The sequence below is a fragment of the Nerophis lumbriciformis genome, linkage group LG19 (assembly GCF_033978685.3).
Source record: "Nerophis lumbriciformis linkage group LG19, RoL_Nlum_v2.1, whole genome shotgun sequence".
NCBI classification, from domain to species: domain Eukaryota; kingdom Metazoa; phylum Chordata; class Actinopteri; order Syngnathiformes; family Syngnathidae; genus Nerophis; species Nerophis lumbriciformis.
The window spans coordinates 19,570,946-19,596,624 of NC_084566.2; the positions used below are offsets into that span (position 1 = coordinate 19,570,946).

Consider the following 25,679-nt stretch of genomic DNA (forward strand, 5'->3'; position numbering starts at 1 on the left):
TGTCGTAAGGATCTTCATGGACTTCTCACCTTCAACCATTCTACTTCTGCATTTGTTCTGGACACCTCACACCCAAAAGTCGCCTTCTCCTTCTCAGTAACACTGATATCCACAAGGGGTTTTGTGATCATAGCAGGAGGTTCTGAAGAACGATAACATTTTTGGCACAACGGTGATCTGGATTTGTGAAAAACTTGCAAGAACTAGTCTCAGGTGTCTCCATACCTGAAACAAGGAGTTTGCAGGAAGTACGCACGTCCTCTGCTTGGAAACCGATAGTTCCTGCGTCCTCTCTCGTCAGATTTGACAGCGTGAGGATGTGCTTCTTTCCCAGAACTGCGATGCGGTGGTCTGGACCCGATTTAAGCCTGATCCCATCCCTGGTCCACAAAGCCTCAACATTAGCCTGGCTGAGCTCAACCTCAAGGATGGCTGTTTCTGTTTCGTGTGCCTTTGTGTCATTAAGACCCTTTATAATGTGGATTTTCTTGGCTGAGGAGAAAAGATTCGCATTTTAAAGCCACATTTACACTTGTCGTATCTCACAAAAGTGAGTACACCCTTCACATTGATCAAGCATGTTTAATAGAGTACATCTTCTCAATAGACAGTACCATATTTGGACAGTACCCGTAAATGTGAATATGCTTCAGAGTAGTCACTGTACAGATTGTATAACAGTATAGATTTACTGTTGAATGAAAATAACTGGCAACAAAAGTGAGTACCAAGATAACTGTTGTACAGTCAAGCATGGTGGCGGTAGCACTATGGTCGAGTCGGCTGCACAAGTGCTGCAGTTCACGAATGGAAAACCTAAATCCCCACATGTAAGATGTAGCTTACCACCTATATGAGACAGTATGGCAATAATATGAACATTGGATATAGATTACAGTACTGGCGAACTGTACCAGACAACTTAATGATGAGCTCAGGTAGGTTTTACGGTGGCAGAGAAAGGTCACAAGGAATGCAAACGCCACAACACAACAACAGAAAGCCAAAACCAGACCTGGAATTTTGTCATTTTAGGGGAAAAGCCACTTGGCCTTAACCTGACTCTCGCCAGACCCTTGTAGTTCGCTGAGCTCCACACAAAGGTCTGGGCTCGAAGGCACTGCAAACTCCTTCAAGATAGCAAAAAATAATGAACCAATCAGGATCGTCGGGCGGGATTTCACAGATGTGACGTAGCGCCGAAGCGACTGTTTGATTCAAACAACAATGGCGGCACGCAGCACTGTGCTGACATTAATTCTGCTATTGCAACTGTTTTGTCGAATCTATAGAATATTAATTCTTTAAAAGATGAACAGAGAACGGTTTTGAAAGCATTTATTGGTGCAACAGCGTCGCTCTCATCAGCGTCACGGGTTGATTTCGATGTGAGTGGTTGAAGTAGCACGTCATTCAAGATAACGGACAAGTGGTTTATCCAATCACATACAATGATTTTTTTACAAGGCCCCGACTTCTGAAATACATCTCCTATTGAGAACTCCCAGATCCTTGTGTGGAGATCAGCGAACTACAATGATCTGGCGAGAGTCAAGTTAACTTGGCCTTTGGTGTCGTCAAACTTTTTTCTTTTTTTTTTTTTTGTCCTGTCCAGCTTCTCAGGCAAATCATATTGTTGATGTAGATGCCCATATCGGCTGTACAAATTTACTTTACAAAAGAGAAGTGTGGGATACTTCTCTTGTTGCCTTATTTGTATTTGACTTTATTAAATATATTTATATTATCATTTGGTGCAGGAGGGATAGAAAGAGAAAAAAAGGTAGTCAAACTTTTGAGGGCACAAAGGCCAAATATCAGTGCAGAAAGGTCATCAAATAAAACAATTATTTTAAGTCCACTGTCATAATTAATGTAGCTTAACGGTTAGGAATGATTACATTTTGAATATGCATAACTTTCAATTATTTAAATGAAGTTGTTTATTTCACAGAATTGTTCATTTCTTAACACATAACATCAATATAACAATACATAATCTTAGTAAATAACATCTGATTTTTCATGCTGGATGAAAAACAGTAAAGACAGTGCTCTGGCTTCTTTTGCTTTTGGGACTTCCCTTAACAGTCTCAAACTAACTGTTCTACAGAAACAAACAGTATTGAATGCAGTATTAGACAATTATTTAGCTCTGTTATAAATCATGAACAACTGGGAAAGCATCTGTCATTTTAGATTTTGCTTGGCTCTAACAATGCAGGCATAGAAGCTTACAATTTGTCCCACTACAAACTTGTACACCTGCTATTTTTTAACACAATTAATTAAAGTGTTGGAAACTAGCCTACAGTACATTCAAAATAGAACCCATGCTGAATGTTCCTTTTGCCCACGATAAGAGCACTTCCAGTCATAGCACATTCAAAAAGAACACACGCTTATGGAAAGTGTTCCTTCTGCCCACAATGACGATAACATGTTGGGGCTTTATATTATTTAGTGCATGGCCATAAGTGTTTTCTTTATGCGGTTTTCATTCATGTCAAACTAGCGTGTTTATTGTCTTCTTATGCTTTCACAAATGTATCAAACTTTCTTACCTTAGCTTAGCTCATCTGACTTCTTTATTCAGTGCACTGGGCTTTAAGGAGTTGGAGATGTTCTCACATCCGTATTAGGCCACTGCGTGTGTTGGATTTAACACCTGTCTGGCCTGGTGAATGTGATGATTTGTGTTGTATAGCACTGTGCTGTGTGTGGGACTCATACGGCGGTTCATACGGCTTCTTTGACCGCTGGTCAAAGAAGCCTTAATGACATGAAAATTGTGCAGAGGTAAAAAAAGAGATGCGTCCGTCAGGGCATATCATTTGTCGAGTAGCACAAGCCAAACGGAGGGGCAATGTGGCTGTGGCCGCCATAAAATTCCTGCCCTTGCCACAACACAACAACTTTCAGCTACCGCACAATTGCAAAAGCCACAACAAATACCAACGCCACAACACAACAACTTTGAGCCACAACAGAAGTGAAAGCAAACCAAGTTTTGCCGAATAACCATGTGGCTGAGGCGGAAAGTTGAAAATATTTGAATGAAAAAGTTTTTTAAAAAGTTAGTTATGGCTGAAAGTGGTCACACTTCACTTACTTTTCCAACTTTGTTCATGAAAATGTTTTCAACTTTTCGCCTCAGCCACAAAATGTGGTTTACTGTCACCTCCGTTGTGGCTTAAAGTTTTTGTGTTGAGGATTTATATTGTTGTGTTGTGGCATTTGCATTTGTTGTGACCTTTGTCGGCCACCATACATTTCAACAGACAGCACAGAAAGACCAAAAAGTTGGTGTACGGCACTACTAATACTCAGGCAACAAGTGGCTGTCAAATGAAACTGAAAACTTGAGCAAGAAGTAAGACTTAGACTGTCTGTGATTCTTAAATTGTCTTCATTGTGATACTTACGCTCCACAGTGAGTTTGGCCTGCGTTTTGTCATCAAGGGTTTCACATGAGTAGAATCCGCGGTCAGAGCAAGTGACACTCTTGAAGATTAAAGCCTGCTTAGCCCCATCGACTCGGACCTCCGCATTCCCTGAAGTCTTCAACACAACGCTGTTCTTCATCCACTTGACTTCATCTGACGGCTTACTTAGCTCCACCTCCATCTTTGCTTCACTCTCCTCCTCCACTGTCAAGTTCTCAAGCTTTTTCTTAAACATCACCGGCTCACCTGAGAGGGAAAAAAATAACTAGGAATACTTAGGGGAATTAGAAATTCATATTTTTCATACTTTGGATTTGAAGAGTAGCTTTGCAGCTTTTCCCTTCAGCATCAACGCTGATCTCTCCGGCGTCCTTCTCGGTGACGGAGATGATGGTGACTGAGTGGCAGTTGTCGGCATGCTCAATCTTATACTTGGTTCCTGAAGTGATGGGAACGTTGTTGTGGAGCCATTTAACGTGCACATCGGCTGGGGTGACAGCGCACTTGAAAACGGCGTCTGTTCCCTCTATTGCGGCAACATTGTTGGGCTTGGAAGTCAGCCTGACTGATCTGGGAGCTAAAACAAATGTCAGGCATCAACATATTATTCATTATAACAGCCACCTTGCGTGATAGAAATAAACAAATCTAATTTACCCCATTAATGATAATATCCACCTTGCATAGAAGAAATAAACTGTCAAAGTGACCCTGAACAAGACTCCGAACCCCTAACTGCTCCTGATGAGTCTTGGTTAGCACCTTGCACGGCAGCTTCAGTGTGTAAATGGGTGAATGTGATGTATAATATAAATTATTTGGGGTATCATTCCAGGTATAGTAAAGCGCTATATAAATACAGACCAAGCTAAACGACTAGAGATATCAACAAAGCAAAGCAAAATAGTTGTCATTGGCTCCCTGAATTAGTTACCTTTCAAGCAGACTTTGGCTGTGGTCTTGTAATTTTTACATTCACAGCTGTATTCGCCTTCGTCTTCCTGAGTCATGTCGGTCACCGTGAGAATTCGCTTAGCACCGTCTGTCTTTATGCACATCCTGCCTCCGGGTTTAATCTTAGAACCACCATGGTGCCACACGACATCTCCCGAGGCTTGGTTCAATTCACACATCAGACTCAGCGTGCCCCCTAAATCCAATGTTGAGGCTTTCAATGGAACAACAAACTTCAACACTGCCTCTGCAAAAAAAAATAAAAAATACAAAAGTGGAATAACAGAAGGAGACATTTGTAGTAGAAGTCATATAACTCTGAGAAAAGATGGCTAACCTTTAACCTGGACTTTAAAATCCAATTTGTCATCTGCTGTGTGACAGGAGTACACGCCGCTGTCTTTAGATTCAGTGAATTTGACAACGAGAGTGCGCGAGAGACGGTCTTTTTTCATTTGGTACTTGCTGCTCTCTTTAAGCTCCACGCCGTCTTTAAACCACTTCACGCTGCTCTCAGCCATCAGCTCGCTGGTCAAAACAATGTTCTCACTCGCTTGAATAATAAATGATGTGTCCTTGACAGACTTCTTCTCAAACTTGGCAGGTTCAGCTAGAGAAAGGAAACATATTTGGAGTTTACAGGTGAAAAAAGAAGCATATTGACCCAAATATAAGACGGTATTTTCCCCTGAAAAAAAGTATGAAAAATCAGGTCGTCCTATGTTCGAGGTTTAGAGATTTATACACCCTAGCAAATGCCAACAATTTCTCCCCAAAGGAAAAAAGCTTTTCTTCCTGTCAATCACAAAAATAGGGGGAAAGTGTCTCACAGCATGTTTTAAACAAGTAGTATGATTTTGACAGAGACTGTAGTGTCCTCTCTTGTGTTTCTTTATCTCAAGATCGGTTTCTTGTTTTTTTTGTTTTCTACAAAAGTGAATGTGGAAAGGGTAGGCAATATAAGCGTTTAAAGTTAAAGTTAAAGTACCAATGATTGTCACACACACACTAGGTGTGGCGAGATTATTCTCTGCATTTGACCCATCACCCTTGATCACCCCCTGGGAGGTGAGGGGAGCAGTGGGCAGCAGCGGCGGCCGCGCCCGGGAATCATTTTGGTGATTTAACCCCCAATTCCAACCCTTGATGCTGAGTGCCAAGCAGGGAGGTAATGGGTCCCATTTTTATAGTCTTTGGTATGACTCGGCCGGGATTTGAACTCACAACCTACCGATCTCAGGGCGGACACTCTAACCACTAGGCCACTTCAGCCAAACCTTTTTGGTCAGGAAATGTAAACCCATATTTTTATTTATTTATCTTATATGCACTTGAAGTGTACTGATGACCAAATAAAAAAAACATTGAATTGAACAACAGAGGAGTTACGATGCAAATTTTAAGAAAATTGGTAATCAGTGAAGAAAAAAATGCTTTGCAACTAAGTAATATAATCTGTTTTTATTGCAATCTACAACCAGTTGTTTTTTTTCACTGACAGTTAAAATATGATTAGAAAAATATAATATATATATATATATTTTTTAAATGTTGAAATATAGGGGTCGTGCTATATTTGGGTCAATAGGTGTGTTCTCTCGCTACGTCGTCCTTTACTGCAGCTTTTAAAATACCATTGGTATTGATTTTATAACATTTTCATGTAAAAACTAGGTTTTAGAACGTATGAAGTGTTTAAACAGCATAGAAAGTGTTTGTAGGTGTGTGGGAAAACTATGTGGAGGGCTTATAAAGACCATTAACATAAAATAGATAGGGATAAAAAAAAAAAAAATCCCCTACAGGGGACGAGCCAGGGCATCTGCAGAGCAAATTTAAGGAATGGCCATTGTAAGCGATAAACGTCAAATAATTGTGTGTTTTCCTAAAGCTAAAATAGTGAGATGGATATTTGTTACCTGCCACTTGTATCTTGAATGTCAGCTTCTCAGTTCCAACCACACAGGTGTATTCTCCAGCATCCTCCTTTACCAAACTGTCGATCACAAGGTGTCGACTCTTGCCCTTCGACTCCATGCGTAAAGTCTTGCTCGAAGACAGCAATTTGCCATCCTTGTACCATTTTACCTCGGTCTTGGACTCTGCCACCTCACAGGTCAGTGTAGCTTTTTGAGAGACAAGAGATTTCACCTCCTTCTGGATGGACTCATTGTTGGAGAAGGCCGACTTGGGCTGAACGGCTGTAGTATTAATGGAGAAAGTTAACCATGTTGTTGAGATCTTCCGCATTCTCACGCTTCTTTATTGTGTGTGTTAAAAACCACTATACCTGCCACTTGTATCCTGAACGTCAGCTTCTCACTTCCAGCCTCGCAGATGTACTCCCCAGCATCCTTCTTCTCCACGCTGTCAAACACCAGCTGGCGACTCTGGCCCTTGGACTCTGCACGTATACTCTTACTGGAGGCCAGCACTTTGCCATCCTTGTACCATTTCACTTCTGTGTTGATGTCGGATACTTCACAGGTAAGGAGCGCTTTCTGGGACAGGGAGGCTATCACCTCTCTCTGAAGTGAGTCAGTATTAGAGAAGGCTGCTTTGCCAGTTGGAAAATCTGCGAATATAATATTGAAGAGTTACATCAAACTGGGTGCCTTATTTGTTGAATGGATGTCCTTCGCATGGCTAAAACCAGTCAGATATGGCAAATCCCAAAATAGCAGTTAGCGTAAATAGGTATGGGCATAATAATCCATTGGTCAATTATTTGATTACTAAGAATTCGCTATAATGTGGAACTGATTGACTCTTGATGTACTGTGTATAGAAAGAACTGCGAGTGCACTCCTTGAGTGGCATTATTGATTCACACTCAGCTTGTTTGCAGACAAATTAAAAACTTGGGGTGAAATTTGTTTTTGCGTTAATTGCAATCAATTAATTACAGTCATATCTAACGCGTTATGTTTGTTAATTAAATGAATCTATTTTTTAATCTCTATATTATGCCTGCAACTCCACAAGTTTCCTTTTTTTGTGCTTGACTTGTTGGGGGTGTGAAACAATGGTCAGTCACACCCTGAAGTGCTCATTATTTGGCGGCCATTGTGTTTGCGCACGTTTAGCAGTAGCTGATTGGCTCCCACATAGTTGGGCGGGCAAAGTGAGGATCGGTGAGTATCAGAGTGTCTGGCGCTCAGCTTCTCGTTTCTTCTCTGCAGCGAGACTCTACTGAGTGGTTAGTCCAATAAATGTAAAACGTAATTTTCAAGAATGCCCCGACCGCACCATTGACAAAAGTAGAGCGATATTAATTCTTTACGAGAAGGACTTTGCTTGTTCAACCACATAGTTTTGCTGCAGCCACGGCTAATGTTAGAAGCGAATATGTTAGCAATATATCAAGACATAGCATTAACTCTTCACCAAACTAAACTGGAGGAACACACCTTTCGTATGAACACACTCTACCAGCATATCTATGACTCAGAGCCTATGACAAGTACAGTACTTGACCTCCCCAAAGAAAATATAAAAAGTAATGACTTGATATTTCATCATCACTTTATTGTGTGATGATCAACAATGATATTTTTGATGTTCTACTGTAACTTACAACACTGTGATTGATGGCTCTATCTTACTTATTTTTATATTATCTGAAGCAGACGAAAAGCAAAATGTTAATATTCAATCTTTGCTTCTGTATTTCCCAAATAATTGTTTTTCCTTTTTTTTTGATGTGTTAACTTAAACATATTATATTGACCTGATTTTAGTAAATGGCTAAAACTGCATCTGTTTAAACCTTAAAAAAAAAAAAATTATATTAATAATGGATTAGATTTTATATCGCGCTTTTCTATTATTAGATACTCAAAGCGCTCACAGAGATAATAAAGCCACTTTTTTTGGCTATACATGATATCAATATTTTGATCGGCCACAATAATGTAATGAATTTAAATTTAAATACCTCATGTTGAGGGCTTTTCTCAGCATATTTATCTGAGTTTAAAAAAAAGAGATTAATTCATTACATATCATTACTAATGAATCGCTATTCTTTAATCCCTTCACAGCACTACAAAAACAGTCATCAATAGAATACTATGCTATCTAAAATTTATGAATAAAATAATATAGAAATTATTTAAAAAAATATCATAATTACGGATGCTTAATTCTCTATATATTCCAATCTCCACTTGGTTTATTTGTTTATCGGAGTGTTTGAGCCTTGTTCTTTACAGTGTAAAAAGTCGCAAATTAAACCTGTTTATTTGTGGGGATAGTCCAACAGTCGATCCTGGGCAGACGATCACATGAGTATAAGTCTAACAAATCTGAGTCGACTATGAACATCTCTAATCATCTCTAAAACCAGGGATATTCAACTAAATTGTTTTGGGGCCACCTTTCCACAATGCTAAGAACCAGGGGGACGGATTTCTCCCTTTTCTTATTTTATATATTCCGGAGAACCTCCGTCCTATGACAGTACTCTAGTGTTTTACGAATCCACTGGAAAAATGTGAGTCTCTTGCACACTCTTGGCATTCTCTTGATGAACTTCAAGCCCACCTGAGAAGTGAAAACCATTTCAGGTGACTACCTCTTGAAGCTCATCGAGAGAATGCCAAGAGTGTACAAAGCAGTAATCAGAGCAAAGGGTGGCTATTTTGAAGAAACAATAATATAAAACATGTTTTCAGTTATTTCACCTATTTTTTTGTTAAGTACATAACTCCACATGTGTTCATTCATAGTTTTGATGCCTTCAGTGACAATCTACAATGTAAATAGTCAGGAAAATAAAGAAAACGCATTGAATGAGAATGTGTGTCCAAACTTTTGGCCTGTACTGTATGTAATGGCGAAAACATTCCCTCCTACTTTGCCCCTTGTCCTACCTGTCACATGGAGTTTAAAGATCAGCTTCTCAGCTCCAGTCTCACAGATGTATTCCCCAGCGTCCTTTTTCTCCACACTGTCAATCACCAGCTGACATGTCTTGCCTTTCACCTCTGTATGCAGTGTTTTGCCCATGATAAGCAGCTTCCCGTCTTTGTACCATTTCACCTCTGTCTTGGAATCAGACAACTCGCAGCTCAGCGTGGCTTTCTCTCCTTTGTTGAAGAAGGCTGACGGAGGCTCTGATGGCATTTAGAGGAAAGAAAATCAGGAGTGATTCTCCCAGTTTAATTACCTTAATACATCTTACCAGTCACATGGATTTTAAAAGCTAGCTTCTCTGACCCAGCCTCACAGATGTACTCCCCGGCATCTTTCTGCTCAACACTCTCAATCACTAGCTGGCGATTCTTGCCCTTCGACTCTGCGTGTATTTTCTTGCCAGAGGAGAGCAGCTTGCCATCTCTGTACCATTTCACCTCCTTGTTTGAGTCAGATACTTCACAGCTTAATGTGGCTCTCTGGTAGAGAGAGGCACTCACTTCTCTATGGACTGATTCCTTGTTGAAGAAGGTCGACTGATCATCTGGAATAAGTTACAGGTCAAAAGTGTAGTAGCTCACCCTTTAGAAAACATTTCATACCTACCATGCACCATTAATTTAAAGACCAGCTTCTCTCCTCCAGTTTCACATGTGTACGCTCCAGCATCACTCCTCTCCACTTTTTCAATCACCAACAGACGAGTACTGCCATTGACTTCAGAGTAGATCGTCCGGCTGGATGTGAGCAACTTGCTGTCTTTGTACCATTTCACTTCTGTCTGGCTGTCCGACATTGTGCAAGTAAGGGTGGCTTTTTGGGAGAGAACAGCCTTCACTTCCTTTTGCACTGACTCCTTGTTGGAGAAAGCAGGCTGGGCTTGAGTTTCTAACAAGGAAAGAATGTTTCCTGTCACTTGCCATGTTTGGTTGGGGTTAGAGTGCTCCTATTGACGTGTGAAGGCAGTCGTCCAAACACTGATGGACCAAACAAGCGGGCCAAGAGACAGGTTGGGTGAGGAATGCAATAGGTGTGGTTCGGTTCACCTGAGCTCAAATGTAAACGCTAGAGATGTGCCGATCGATCAGGTCAATTTTCGTGAAAAAGTATGTGATGATCGCCATTGCGGATTAATGGCTTTTAATGCCGATCCCAAATGTCGAACCCCTCTGGCTGACACTGTATTTATTTTTAGTCCCGTGGCTGACAAGGGTCGAGCAGCTAATTATGTGTCACCATACACAGTATGGAGACGCTCCCCTACATGAATAATAATCACATCCATTACGGAAAATAAACTACATTTCGTATTATCTTAAGCATCATTATCAAGTATTATTATTACTGGAGGACGAGGTGAAACATGTTACATACCAAGAGCAAGCCAGAAGCCACCTGCTAAGCTAGTTTTACACAACACCAATAAATAAGTGCTTAGTAAACTTTAAGAAGTGTAAATAGAGCACGAAGTAAGCAGCTATTAACAGGAAATTATCAAGTCGATTAATACACGTTTAGAGAGAAGAAAATATAAAAACAATTGGTGGGCTGTTAGCATTGTTGTTAAATATGTTTAGCTTCTTCCATTTGAATTTGTTAACATTTCTGAGTGTTTCTGAACAATGAGGGCAAAACGAGGGTTGCGCGCTTCACTTCCGGTTCACTCCCTATTGTAGACATTGTGTATGGATTTTCACATCTACTCCTTTCTCCTAAGAGAGCACAGTCTGTAGGTTCCATGTGCACAATTAACTATCGTCGCTGCTCAGACAGCAATGTGTTTATACTGTACAAGTTTCGATTGAGGTATGACATTTGTAATGGGGAAAGACTGTAATGTGTTTTGAATTAATGTTAGCTAAGCTATCCAGCAATTAGCGTGCTAGCTGCTTGTCCACGAAACGAGCAGGATCACCGTGAGTTTTTCAAAGGGCTGTAATCAATCACTCCGTTCCCCCGCCTTCGGGTGGGGGAACGGGTCCTGACTGTGGTTTGCGCTTATGCGCCAAACCGCAGCTCAGAGTACCCACCCTTTTTGGATTCACTCGAGGGAGTACTTGAGAGTGCGCCCCCGGGTGATTCCCTCGTTCTACTGGGAGACTTCAATGCTCATGTTGGCAGCGACAGTGAAACCTGGAGAGGCGTGATTGGGAAGAATGGCCGCCCGGATCTGAATCCGAGTGGTGTTTTGTTATTGAACTTTTGTGCTCGTCACAGATTGTCAATAACAAACACCATGTTCAAACATAAGGGTGTCCATATGTGCACTTGGCACCAGGACACCCTAGGCCGCAGTTCCATGATCGACTTTGTAGTTGTGTCATCGGATTTGCGGCCTCATGTTTTGGACACTCGGGTGAAGAGAGGGGCGGAGCTTTCTACCGATCACCACCTGGTGGTGAGTTGGCTGCGATGGTGGGGGAGGATGCCGGACAGACCTGGCAGGCCCAAACGCATTGTGAGGGTTTGCTGGGAACGTCTGGCAGAGTCTCCTGTCAGAGAGAGTTTCAATTCCCACCTCCGGAAGAACTTTGAACATGTCACGAGGGAGGTGCTGGACATTGAGTCCGAATGGACCATGTTCCGCGCCTCTATTGTCGAGGCGGCTGATTGGAGCTGTGGCCGCAAGGTAGTTGGTGCTTGTCGTGGCGGTAATCCTAGAACCCGTTGGTGGACACCGGCGGTGAGGGATGCCGTCAAGCTGAAGAAGGAGTCCTATCGGGTTCTTTTGGCTCATAGGACTCCTGAGGCAGCGGACAAGTACCGACAGGCCAAACGGTGTGCAGCTTCAGCGGTCGCAGAGGCAAAAACTCGGACATGGGAGGAGTTCGGTGAGGCCATGGAAAACGACTTCCGGGCGGCTTCGAAGCAATTCTGGTCCACCATCCGCCGCCTCAGGAAGGGGAAGCAGTGCACTATCAACACCGTGTATGGTGAGGATGGTGTTCTGCTGACCTCGACTGCGGATGTTGTGGATCGGTGGAGGGAATACTTCGAAGACCTCCTCAATCCCACCAACACGTCTTCCTATGAGGAAGCAGTGCCTGGGGAGTCTGTGGTGGGCTCTCCTATTTCTGGGGCTGAGGTTGCTGAGGTAGTTAAAAAGCTCCTCGGTGGCAAGGCCCCGGGGGTAGATGAGATCCGCCCGGAGTTCCTTAAGGCTCTGGATGCTGTGGGGCTGTCTTGGTTGACAAGACTCTGCAGCATCGCGTGGACATCGGGGGCGGTACCTCTGGATTGGCAGACCGGGGTGGTGGTTCCTCTCTTTAAGAAGGGGAACCGGAGGGTGTGTTCTAACTATCGTGGGATCACACTCCTCAGCCTTCCCGGTAAGGTCTATTCAGGTGTACTGGAGAGGAGGCTACGCCGGATAGTCGAACCTCGGATTCAGGAGGAACAGTGTGGTTTTCGTCCTGGTCGTGGAACTGTGGACCAGCTCTATACTCTCGGCAGGGTCCTTGAGGGTGCATGGGAGTTTGCCCAACCAGTCTACATGTGTTTTGTGGACTTGGAGAAGGCATTCGACCGTGTCCCTCGGGAAGTCCTGTGGGGAGTGCTCAGAGAGTACGGGGTATCGGACTGTCTGATTGTGGCAGTCCGCTCCCTGTATGATCAGTGCCAGAGCTTGGTCCGCATTGCCGGTAGTAAGTCGGACACGTTTCCAGTGAGGGTTGGACTCCGCCAAGGCTGCCCTTTGTCACCGATTCTGTTCATAACTTTTATGGACAGAATTTCTAGGCGCAATCAAGGCGTTGAGGGGATCTGGTTTGGTGGCTGCAGGATTAGGTCTCTGCTTTTTGCAGATGATGTGGTCCTGATGGCTTCATCTGGCCAGGATCTTCAGCTCTCACTGGATCGGTTCGCAGCTGAGTGTGAAGCGACTGGGATGAGAATCAGCACCTCCAAGTCCGAGTCCATGGTTCTCGCCCGGAAAAGGGTGGAGTGCCATCTCCGGGTTGGGGAGGAGATCTTGCCCCAAGTGCCTCGGAGTCTTGTTCACGATTGGGGGAAGAGTGGATCGTGAGATCGACAGGCGGATCGGTGCGGCGTCTTCAGTAATGCGGACGCTGTATCGATCCGTTGTGGTGAAGAAGGAGCTGAGCCGGAAGGCAAAGCTCTCAATTTACCGGTCGATCTACGTTCCCATCCTCACCTATGGTCATGAGCTTTGGGTTATGACCGAAAGGACAAGATCACGGGTACAAGCGGCCGAAATGAGTTTCCTCCGCCGGGTGGCGGGGCTCTCCCTTAGAGATAGGGTGAGAAGCTCTGCCATCCGGGAGGAGCTCAAAGTAAAGCCGCTGCTCCTCCACATCGAGAGGAGCCAGATGAGGTGGTTCGGGCATCTGGTCAGGATGCCACCCGAACGCCTCCCTAGGGAGGTGTTTAGGGCACGTCCCACCGGTAGGAGGCCGCGGGGAAGACCCAGGACACGTTGGGAAGACTATGTCTCCCGGCTGGCCTGGGAACGCCTCGGGGTCCCACAGGAAGAGCTGGACGAAGTGGCTGGGGAGAGGGAAGTCTGGGCTTCCCTGCTTAAGCTGCTGCCCCCGCGACCCGACCTCGGATAAGCGGAAGAAGATGGATGGATGGATGGATGTAATCAATCACGGTTTTATAATAATTAAATATTTTAACCCTAATACAAATTTTTGGGGATTTTACCGAGGTTAATCCTTGTACCACTAATCGAAACATCCATACAGACAATTATTAAAATGCCAGCAAAAAGCCTGCAGAAATGACAAAAGCGAGAGTAAGAGAAAGTGCTAGGAAGAGACATATCTCTGCTCTACTTTCTCGCTCCCATAAAAGTATATTTTTAAAACTTTTTGTGAAATCTATGCCGATGAATTTAGCAGAAAATAGAAATAACCAACATATTCAGCCCAGTAGACTAAATGTGGTTTAGAATATTTGAGTTATGTCTCACATTATGGCAGGAAAGATGCCCAATCGAATCCTTAGTTTATGTTTATCTTCTTTACTTAAGTCCCATGATAAAAAATACCAATTTGAACACTCAGACAACCACAGCAAAGTACGCAACAAGTATATATACTTTTTTATTTTTGGTACAGACCAGACTGGGTTACCGAACTACAAGTAAGTCTGCATTATGAAGTGGGTAAAAAAACAAACAAAAGACTTACCTTTAATCTTCACCTGGAATGTGAATTTGTCGGCGCCTGTCTCACAAGTGTATTGACCTTGGTCGCTTTTTTTGGCATTCTTGATGATGAGTTTCCTTAGGATTCCTTTGGAGATTATGCTAGTTCTTTGGTCCTCGGTGATCTCCACCAGGTCTTTTTTCCACACCACTGTCGTGCTGGCAGGACAAACTTCACAGCTCAGCTCAAGATCTCCTTTCAAGGAGGATAACAGGCCCATGGGACCTCTCGGCTTGTTCAGAAACTTTGGGGGTTCATCTAGAAAGAATGGATATGTACAGTATTTGTATTAGGCAAAGCATTTTATGATGCAGCTCTGAGTGTGGTGTACCTTTAAGAGCGAGCTGCATGGACATTCTGTCATCAGCGCAAACACACTCATAGATGCCCACATCTTCTTCTGTAACGTTGTGGACCATGAGGATCCTCCTGCGGTCCATGATCACGCTTTCATACTTCTTGCCCAATTTTACCTCTCGGCCATTTCTCATCCAAACAACCTGTGTGTAGAATTACAAAAAAACAATTAAACTTCTGATATCTAAAATACAATTTAAAAAAATAATAATTATGTTCAAATGTACCAAACAGTAATTAAAAAAATACATTTAATATATGTATATATATTTTTTTTTTAAAGAAATTACAGTAATTGAGCAACTTTCTCACACAACATAGCTGCACAGTTTAGGTTATAGCAGTGCTTTTCAAATAGTGTGGCTGTGTCTGGCCCTGCTTTATCAGTATCATGCATTATCATGCTTCAAATCCTGCTTCAAAATGCTTTGCACTAAAAATGTGCTCACTGTAGCCATTATTCCTGACTTCTTCATTTTTATGAAAAGAAATCAGCTCAAAATATTTTCTTAATTTTTGTTTTGTACATTAAAATGTTTTATATATTGTGTTCCTGAGTTAATGTTGCTGATCAAATTTAATTTATTAGGGACAAGCGGTAGAAAATGGATGGATGGATTGTGTGAATGTTCCAAATCATTCAAACATATGGTTTTCTACACCAAAATGAATCCATCTATTAAACTTCTTCAACTTCTTCTTCTTCTTCTCCTTCCACATTTTTCACCCAATTCAAACCGTTCCAACTTTAAACTGTTCAGCCTATTCGGGAATCGCCGGCTTTTCTTGACAAATTCAAAAAATTCCCAGATTTCCCAGAATTCCAGGTTTCCCAGGACATTTTTCCCATTCAAAAGGAATTGGCCCTTTTTCAAACTTCCACCATTTCCACATTTTTCAACAGATTCAAACCATTCCACCTTCAACACCTTCCACCATCCTGGAAATTTTAACTACCTTTTTTCCAAGTTCAAAAAAATTCTAGGGATTTTCCAGAATTCCTAGTTTTCCAAAGCCCTATTTCCACCCTTTTTTCTGGCAACTACTCTTTCCACATTTGTCAACCCATTTCAACAGTTCCATCGTCAAAACATTCCTCTTAATCAGGACAAAAAACGAAGTGTTTTTTTCAAATGGAAACATTTCCGGTTTAACCCGAAATTCCAGGAATTCCATAATACCATTTCTCAATTCAACGTGTTACTACTTCAACATTTCTCGACCGATTTGAAAAATTCCAACACCAAACATTTCAACTTATCCAGACCATTCAAGTTTTTTGCCATTTTAAAAAGAAAAAATCCCACTTTTCCCAAAATTCCCACATTTTTGGGAAATTCCCATTGAAATCAATGGGACATTCTTTAAAATTCCACAACTCTCACATTTCTCATCTGATTCAAACTGTTCCAACTTCAAAATATTCAGCCTATTTGGGAATTGTGTGCTCTACTTCAACAATTCTAAAAAAAATTCCAGGATTTCAGTTCAACTTCAGCATTGGAGCATTCACACACAATTCCTTTAGGAATTTCCTCATCTCGTTATTTATTGAGTTTAATAATTTGTATTTTTCAGTATCAAATGGCTCAAATCAGTCAAAATATTTTATAGTTAAAATAAGGATTTAAAAAAAAAATTATTTCAGGAAATTTGAAGCACATAAAATATTTTTTGTTAAAGAATTGAAAAATTATATTAAAGTTATTCTGTGTTGTAAATTGATGCATATTTATTTTGTCCTGTTTTGTTTTATTTAATGTTAATAAGGATGCAATATAGAGGCTTTTTTTAGACAAATGAAACAGCAGAGAGTGTGTGTGTGTGAGGGGGCGCCAAATGTTTTCGTCTTCCTGCGGGGGCGTAACAGAAAATATCTAAGAAGCACTTGGTTACAGTAATGTTAATTACTATCACAAACCTGTGCATCGTAATCTGACACCTCAGTCGTCATCTGAGCGGTGGCTTGGGCGCTGCAGGTCACCACCTCTAGCTGATTTGACTTATTAACAAACATGACAGTGGGAGCTACAACACACATGTAAAAGAAGAAGGTGTTGCTACTTTAAAATTTCACATTCATATTATGCAAACTTTTTCAATTTGTGCATACCCTTTACGGCTAAGATACAACTGCTCTGCGACCCTCCGCCCACAAACTTGATTTCTGCACCGTTCATGTCCTGAGTCACGTTCCGTATGAGCAGAGTGTGCAAGTTCTTGGAGCGTGTGATGAGGTAGTCGCCTCCACTGCGCAAGAGACGCCCGCTGAGAGACCAGAAGCCCGAGCAAACGGCCGACAGCTCCACTGAGATGGAGAACTCCTCGCCAGACACTGCAGTGCTACTCACGAGGCCTTTCATGATTTCTGCAGTGGGCTCTAAAGCACAACACAACAGCTTAGTGGCTTTCAACACTAGTACCTTGTCATGTTATGAGAGCTATCACTCATACCAAGGTAGAAGCTTCCAGGCACTTCAAGGTAGGGACTCTGGCCAAAGTCGTTTGTCGCAGAGATGCGGAATTGGTAAGTGGCTTCCTCTATGAAGTTAGAGATCATGATCTCTGTGGACAAAATTGTTTCTCCGGCGTTGCATCTCTGCCAGGTCTGAGTTCCGACTTTTCTCCGGTCTACGACGTAGCCCTTGATTGGTACAGGGCGGTCACTGTCAGGAGGAGACCATTGAAGGGTGATGGATGAGTCAGTCTTGTTCTGCACCACGGCATCAACTGGGGGCTCGGGAGGATGCTTCCTTGCCGCTGGGGGAATTAGAGAAGATACTTAATCAATAGGAGACACTATAGAAAGGGTCCATGTAATATGTACCTACATTTATAAACAATCAAAATAAAAAATGATTGTTGTTTTTTTTATTAAGTGAGATCATTTTCATGAGCAGAAGGGAAACTTAGAGACCTGACTGCACTTTGCTGTGGATACAAAGAAAATTAGAGACGGTGACTACCCAATAGCTGCGAATGTGTAAAAAAAATCATTAGACCGAGGACTAAATAGAGGTAAATGTGAAGTGAAATCAATAAATAAGGAAAAAAAATAGCTGTGAATGCTTAGAGGAATCTAAAAACAGGTCCTACATATATGTGGATGTCAAGAAAGATAAAGAAACAGGGACTAAATAGCTTCAAATGCAAAGTAAAATCCAGAAACAGGTCCTAAATAACCGTGAATGTGATGAGAACTCCAAAACAGGTCTTAAATAGCTATAAAATTGAAGAGAAATCAAGAAACAGGTCCGAAATAGCTGTAAATTTGAAGAGAAATCCATAAACAGGGACTAAGTAGCTATTTTGTGAAGAAAAATGAAGATACAAGGATTAAATAGATTTGATGATGAAGAAAAATTCAGACACAGGTCTTGAATAGATATAAATGGGAAGAGAAATCAATAATCAATAATTAAATAGCTTTGAACGCAAAGAAAACATCAAGAAACACGGACTAAATAGATTTGAACATGAATATAAATCAAGTAAGGGGCTGAATCGCTTAAACATGAATATCTTTGAAAAGGAACTAAACAACGAAAAAGGTGAAGACAAATCAAGAAATGGACTAAATAGCTTTGAACTCAAAAAGATATCAAGAAAAAAGGAATAAATAGCTTTGAACACGAAGAGAAATCAAGAAATGGGCTGAGTAGCTTTGAACACGAAGCGAAATCAAGACACAGGCTCGAAAACTAAATAGCTTTGAACACAAATACAAATTAAGAAAAATAGATTAAATAGCTTTGAACACAAAGACAAATTAAGAACAAAGACTCGGTAGCTTTGAAAGCGAAGAGAAATCAAGAAACAGAGCCTCATTAACTTTGAACACCAAGAGAAATCAGGACACATGAAGTCATTAGCTTTGAGCACAAAGAGAAATCAAGAAACAGGGACTCATAAGCTTTGAAAACAAAGATCAAGAAACAGGGACTCATTAGCGTTAAACATGAAAAGTGATCATCAAACTGGGACTCAATAGCTTTAAACAAGAAGAGAAATCATGAACCGAGGATTAAATAGTTTCGAACACAAAGAGAAATCAAGAAACAGGGACTCTATGGCTTTGAAAACAAAGAGAAACAAAAAAACACAGACTAAATAGCGTTGAACTCAAAGAGACATCAAGAAACAGGGACACATTAGCTTTGAACATGAAATGATATGTAATGGAAAACATTTTTGTGCCTTTGTATAAACTGCATTATTACGGTGAAAAGCACATTCTGACCAGAGAATGACCTTGTCCGCATGACTCACTGTGAGAGTACCCTTCTTATTGCTCATTTTGAAAGTCATTCCAGTTAACAGTGCACCATTTTCTAAAATGTCGGTACTTCCGCTGTTGTTGTGCCATATACTCTCTCCCCCTTCCAAACTGTGCTTGCTACCCCCTTTCCATCCAGTATTCAATGTAAAAAGAGCAAAGCACTCCTTCTTCAGCGCACATTCCTTCCATACTTGCTACGAATGTGACCTGTGCCTTTTTGAACTTCTCAAGCTTTTCAAATAAATCTAATAGAGACAATTTTGTTTGACTACTTGATTAGAACATTTCCAATAAAAATTCATGAAACCCGGACTAAATAGCTTCAAACAAAAGAGAGATCATAAAACCGGGACTAAATATTTTTTAACACAAAGAGAAATCATAAAACTGAAATTAATTAGCTTCGAACACAAAAATAAATCATTAATACTGTAGCTCCTAACATTAGGACAAATCATGAAACCGGTAGTAAAGGATAAATCATGAAACAGGGACTAGCAAAACCCAATTACCAGTGACAGAGAATCGGGTGGACGTCTTGCAGTCTCCAGCCACAAATGCCACTTCTCCTGAATCTTCCGCCTGACACTCTCTAATGGTGAGGGTGTACTGTCTGAGCAGGCAAGCGATGGAAATACGTGAATCCTCCTTAAGTTTTTCACCATTGCGGGTCCAGTAGACATCAGGGCAGGAATGCTCCAGCTCCACACAGAAGATTACAGTGTCGCTAACGGGAACCACTGTCCTCCGAGGAAGCTTCTTGGTAATGTTGCCTGAGACATTGGATATGACATTTAATAGTGTAGGGAATATACTGACATTTAAGGGGAAAAAAACTCAAATCCTACCCAGAACGGTGAGCTCGGCCACAGTGCGACTGCCCTCCTTCATCTCACAGATGTACACGCCGTCGTCGTTGGTGGTCACGTTGTGTATGGTGAGACGACGCAGGGTGCCTTGTTCATCCATGCGATACTTGCCGTTTTGCTCTAGACGTGTCTCCTCCATGAACCAGTTGGTCATGTTGCTAATGACCGGCACCTCGCACATCAGCGTAGCCGACGTTTTCTCTTGGACCTCCACATCTTGAAGCTTCCTCCTGAATGGCACATTTGGCTCTAATATAATAAAGGGAGATCAAATGTTAAAGGTATAATATGGCATACATGTTTTCTTTTTATTTAACTGATCCAAGAAGTACAGTCCACATAATGGTCATCTGTAGAACACAGGTAGTCAGCCTTTGCAATATGCATATATTCTTGTTATTGTACTTACTCTTTGTTATGTATTATTTCTTATTTAATCTTGAATTTGTTTTACTGTATTTACACCACAGCAAAGTCTCAATCTTAGTTTTTTGCTGGATCTGAGCGCGACCTTTGACACAGTTGACCATGCTACCTTATTAAGTTAGAAAATTGGGTGGGAATCTCTGGTACTCCTCTTGCTCAGTGGCCTTGTGGTTAGAGTGTCTGCCCTAAGCTCGGTAGGTCGTGAGTTCAAACCCCGGCCGAGTCATACCAAAGACTATAAAAATGGGACCTATTACCTCCCTGCTTGGCACTCCGCATCAAGGGTTGGAATTGGGCTCACTGCTCCCCTCACCTCCCAGGGGGTGGAACAAGGGGATGGGTCAAATGCAGAGAGTAATTTCCCCACACCTAGTGTGTGTGTGACTATCAGTGGTACTTTAACTTTAACTTTTAACATAACTGGTTCAAGTCATATCTCGATCACTGGACATACGTTGTTGGAATTGATAACTCTGTCTCAGACCAAATGGCTATGACCTGTGAGGTTTCTAAGGGGTCAATTCTGGATCCCTTATTGCTCAATTTGTACATTCTGCCATTTGGAGAGCTCATGCGCAGCTATAATGTGTCCTAATGCAACTATACAGATGACACTGAGGTGTAACTGACGGCAGGTAAACGTTGGAACGGTAGATTTTTGTTACTGCATCGAACTGATCAGTGTGTGGACGCAAACAATTTTCTTCAGCTAAACTCAGACAAAACTGAAATCATTGTCTTTGGCCCACAGAAGCAAAAAACGTGTTATCAGTCACCTTGGGAGCCTTTCTCTAAAAATCAATAATCAGATTAAAAATTTTGGTCGAGATATGGACTCAGACGAGCTTTGACAGCCTTATTAAGTCAATAATTATAGCAGCTTTCTACCACCTAAAAATATTGTCAAAATCAAAGCAGTAATGTCTAAAAGTATAAGCCTTTGTCTCGAGCAGACTAGACTACAGTAATATGTTTTAATTACTTACTGTATTAACAAAACCCAAAACCAGTGAAGTTGGCACGTTTTGTAAATCGTAAATAAAAACAGAATACAATGATTTGCAAATCCTTTTCAACTTATATTCAATTGAATAGACGGCAAAGACAAGATATTTAATGTTCAAACTAAGAAACTTAATTTATTTTTGCAAATAATCATTAACTTAGAATTCAATGGCAGCAACACATTGCAAAACAGTTGGCACGGGCATTTTTACCACTGTGTTACATGGCCTTTCCTTTTAACAACACTCCGTAAATGTTTGGGAACTGAGGAGACCAATTTTTTAAGCTTGTCAGGTGGAATTCTTTCTCATTCTTGCTTGATGTACAGCTTGAGTTGTTCAACAGTCCGGGGTCTCCATTGTGGTATTTTAGGCTTCATATTGCGCCACACATTTTCAATGGGAGACAGGTCTCGACTACATACAGGCCAGTCTAGTACCCGCACTCTTTTACTATGAAGCCACGCTGTTGTAATACGTGGCTTGGCATTGTCTTGCTGAAATAATATGACAACATTGCTTGGATGGCAACATATGTAGCTCCAAAACCTGTATGTCCCTTTCAACATTAATTGTGGCTTCACAGATGTGTAAGTTACCCATGTCTTGGGCACTAATACACCCCCATACCATTACAGATGCTGGCTTTTGAACTTTGCGCCAAGAACAATCCTGATGGTTCTTTTCCTCTTTGTTCCGGAGGACACAACATCCACAGTTTCCAAAAACTATTTGAAATGTGTACTCGTCAGAACACAGAACACTTTTGCGCTTTGCCTCAGTCCATCTTAGATGAGCTCAGGCTCAGCGAACCCGGCGGCGTTTCTGGGTGTTGTTGATTAATGGCTTTGCTTTGCATAGTAGAGTTTTAACTTGCACTTACAGATGTAGCGACAAACTGTCGTTACTGACAGTGGTTTTCTGAAGTGTTCCTGAGCCCATGTGGTGATATCCTTTACACACTGATGTCGCTTTTTGATGCAGTACCGCCTGACGGATCGAAGTTCCATAATAACATCGCTTATGACTGTAGATGGTGAAATCCCTAAATTCCTTGCAATAGCTCGTTGAGAAATGTTGTTCTTAAACTGTTCAAAAATGTGCTCACGCGTTTGTTCACAAAGTGGTGACCCTCGCCCCACCCTTGTTTGTGAATGACTGAGCATTTCATGAAGGCTGCTTTTATACCCAATCATGGCTCCCACCTGTTCCCAATTAGCCTGTTCACCTGTGGGATGTTCCAAATAAGTGTTTGATGAGCATTCCTCAACTTTCTCAGTCTTTTTTGGCACTTGTGCCAGCTTTTTTTGCAAGCATCAAATTCCAAAGAGCTGATATTTGCAAAAAAATAACAAAGTTTTCCAGTTTGAACGTTAAGTATCTTGTCTTTGCAATCTATTCAATTGAATATAGGTTGAAAAAGATTTGCAAATCATTGTATTCTGTTTTTATTTACGATTTTCACAACGTGCCAACTTCACTCGTTTTGGGTTTTGTAGATTGCATTTTTTTATTCAGTTATTTTTGTGTGCAAATACATCGTGCCTAAAAAAAAGGAAGACAAATTTACCGAAATACATAGGTTGTGAACAGACATGGATACAATTTGATATTTGGCTTTGATAAAGATTTGCCAATGGCTTTAGTTCATGTTGTACATGATTTTGTTTTACATACAAACAGAAGCAGTTTCTTGTACCATCAGCAGTGCCCTGTGCTCTAGTGGCAAAGCTATCCTGTCAAAACAAATACAAATTCACTGTTCAACACAGTACTTGTTCATGCTGCGGCCAATGCCATAGCCTCATTCCCTCAAGGGACGTTACACTTAACCGTAATGCCAACGTGACGGCGACTATGATCTTCTTGTCGCCAGCAGAAAATAGATGCAACCCTACACCTTCTCTCAGAAGACCAGCCATGTTGTGAAAAGCCGTGCACGCCTTTAAGCATTTAAATGAGGGCTTAAGCGTAGTGATCCATGCACACACTACACAGACATAATGTACAGTAGCTCCTCTGTATCAAACACTTCCATTATTATGTTATTAAGAAATGTTTTTTAAAGGTGACAGCTTGACCCTGGAACTGACACCATTTATGTCAAAGTTAGGTTGAAAAAATTACTTGCAAACATAAATAATAGTTAAAAATGCCCAAATGTCACTAACATTGCCTGTACAGTTAAATGTTTTATGATGGCCACAGCTTGGAACAGACACATTTCCGGTGGGTAGATATCTTCTTTTTACACATGTGTGACAGTTAAAAATTAGATGTTTATGCATCCGTGTCGTTGCATGAACTAAATTATTTTTACACTTGTATAACACATCAAAATGAAAAACATAACTAAGAAACGTTGCTTATACAATTATAAAGGTTTTATGATTGACCATGCATCGGATTAACTCAAATTCCATTATTTCCTAGAGTAAAATTGTACTGTAAATAATAATATACATGGTTGTTCCCTGAGTGTTCAAAGTACTGACAATTAAAGGTATGTAAAAAATGCACTCACCCTTAACTGTTACCAGCACAGCACTGTAGGTCTGTCCCGCCATATTAGTGGCATTGCAGGTGTAGAAGCCGTTGTCGCTCTGCTTGCAGTATAGGATTTTAAGGATGAAGTTCTCAGCGTAGTCTTCATATATGACGTGGCGGCGGCCCTCGCTGATGTTAGTCCCATCCTTCCTCCAAATGATGTGTGGCTTAGGGTGACCTGTTACAAAGCAGCTCAGTTTGGCGTGCTTGCCCTCAGTGACGGTGCATGTGCGGGTGAATACGCCCTTGGGCAGCTTTGCCAGGACCGACGACCTCACCTCGTGTTCCAAACAGTCAGTAATTTTGCCGGAGGAGAAGGAAGATGTGGTGCCCTCCGTGCGAAAAACAGAGATGTCGTTCTTCATTTCTTCTTTGCGCTTCTGGAGGTGAGAGAGGAGGGAGGTGTGGTTGTCGGGGGAGAGCAGGTGGACGTCCTGAGCGTCTACCACGAGGGCAGCGGAGGCGTGAGCCCGACCCAAGGTGTTCTGGGCCCTACATGTATAGGTGCCGTTGTCCAGGTTGCGTACGCTCTGGATCTTCAAGGTGCTGCTGTCGCTGTCGGACACAATCTTGACGCGGTTGGATTCGCCCAGGTAGCGTCCGTCCTTCTCCCAGTCAAAGTTGGCTTCAGGGTGGGCTACAACTCTGCAGTGGAAAACGGCATCACCGCCTAAACCTACACGTGCTGAGGAGGCCTTGGTCGTGAACACGGGCGCCCTGGGAGCCAACTCTGTGGGAAGGGCCACTTTCAGGGTCACAGCAGCATAGGCCTCCCCGATGTTGTTTTTGGCCCTGCACAGGTACTGGCCGCTGTCTTCCAACGCCAAGTCATATATGGTGAGACGGTACACTTCACCATCCTCTACGGTCTTGAAGCGACCCCCGGATGTCAGCTTCAGCTTCTCCTTCTCCCAGGTGATGAGTGGCGTGGGGCTGCCTACTATGGTGCAGCTCAGGGTGGTGTCCTTGCCCATGCACACAGAAAAGGCCTTGGGACGGGTGAGGAACCTCGGGGCCCCTCCGAACAAATTCGGATCCATGGTTGGCACCTTTAGTCAAAGAAAAGAATGTTGTTTAAACACAAACCTGGAAAAGTTACAATAGTCATTGTAAAAAACCTGCAGCCCCATTACAATATTTTTTCACTTTTTATTGATGTGAAACAATTTGTATACTTTTTTAATCAAACGTGAATTTAATTTGATGCCTGTTGTGCACTAAAACACATTGATGGGGAATAAGTTGTTAATAATCAATTAATAATATTAATACCTTTTTATAAAGTATTTATTGTGTGCAAAATAAGTAATTGAATGTAATTAAAACAAAGTTGAATGTGTTCCTGGCACATCTTTGGCCGGGATTCATTAGGTACACCAGCAGCGCAACCTATTTGACACTGGGCGTCAAGGGTTGGAATGGGGGGTTAAATCACCAAAAATGATTCCCGGGCGCAGCCTACGCTGCTGCTCACTGCTCCCCTCACCTCCCAGGGGGGGGTCAAGGGTGATGGGTCAAATGCAGACAAAAATTTCGCCACACCTAGTGTGTGTGTGGGTGTGACAGTCATGGGTATTTTAACTTTGAACTTTATTTCTTGAATAAAGGGGACCAAGGACCATGTTCCTCTTTTCTGACTTATAAATGTTGTTCCAATTTTGGATAATCATGTTAAACAATACCAAAGTGTCAACACATAAGATTCATGC

General features: G+C 41.8%; 1 protein-coding gene across 1 annotated transcript in view; it reads right to left on the bottom strand.

Moving 5' to 3' along the window:
• Window positions 1–25,679, bottom strand: part of obscnb (obscurin, cytoskeletal calmodulin and titin-interacting RhoGEF b) — a 98,529-nt gene that overhangs the window by 68,607 nt on the left and 4,243 nt on the right. Inside the window, exons 2-20 of the mRNA XM_061979388.2 lie at window positions 23,948–25,019; window positions 19,973–20,242; window positions 19,637–19,897; window positions 17,300–17,605; window positions 16,959–17,225; window positions 16,767–16,873; window positions 14,820–14,988; window positions 14,471–14,746; window positions 9,924–10,205; window positions 9,586–9,861; window positions 9,275–9,517; window positions 6,691–6,975; window positions 6,320–6,601; window positions 4,738–5,010; window positions 4,381–4,647; window positions 3,754–4,023; window positions 3,426–3,692; window positions 226–492; window positions 30–142 (exon numbers count right to left, since the gene is read on the bottom strand). Of these exons, the coding sequence (XP_061835372.2) occupies window positions 30–142; window positions 226–492; window positions 3,426–3,692; window positions 3,754–4,023; window positions 4,381–4,647; window positions 4,738–5,010; window positions 6,320–6,601; window positions 6,691–6,975; window positions 9,275–9,517; window positions 9,586–9,861; window positions 9,924–10,205; window positions 14,471–14,746; window positions 14,820–14,988; window positions 16,767–16,873; window positions 16,959–17,225; window positions 17,300–17,605; window positions 19,637–19,897; window positions 19,973–20,242; window positions 23,948–25,010 (5,544 nt within the window). The 5' untranslated portion in view covers window positions 25,011–25,019. The remainder of the gene's footprint in view (window positions 1–29; window positions 143–225; window positions 493–3,425; window positions 3,693–3,753; window positions 4,024–4,380; window positions 4,648–4,737; window positions 5,011–6,319; window positions 6,602–6,690; window positions 6,976–9,274; window positions 9,518–9,585; window positions 9,862–9,923; window positions 10,206–14,470; window positions 14,747–14,819; window positions 14,989–16,766; window positions 16,874–16,958; window positions 17,226–17,299; window positions 17,606–19,636; window positions 19,898–19,972; window positions 20,243–23,947; window positions 25,020–25,679) is intronic.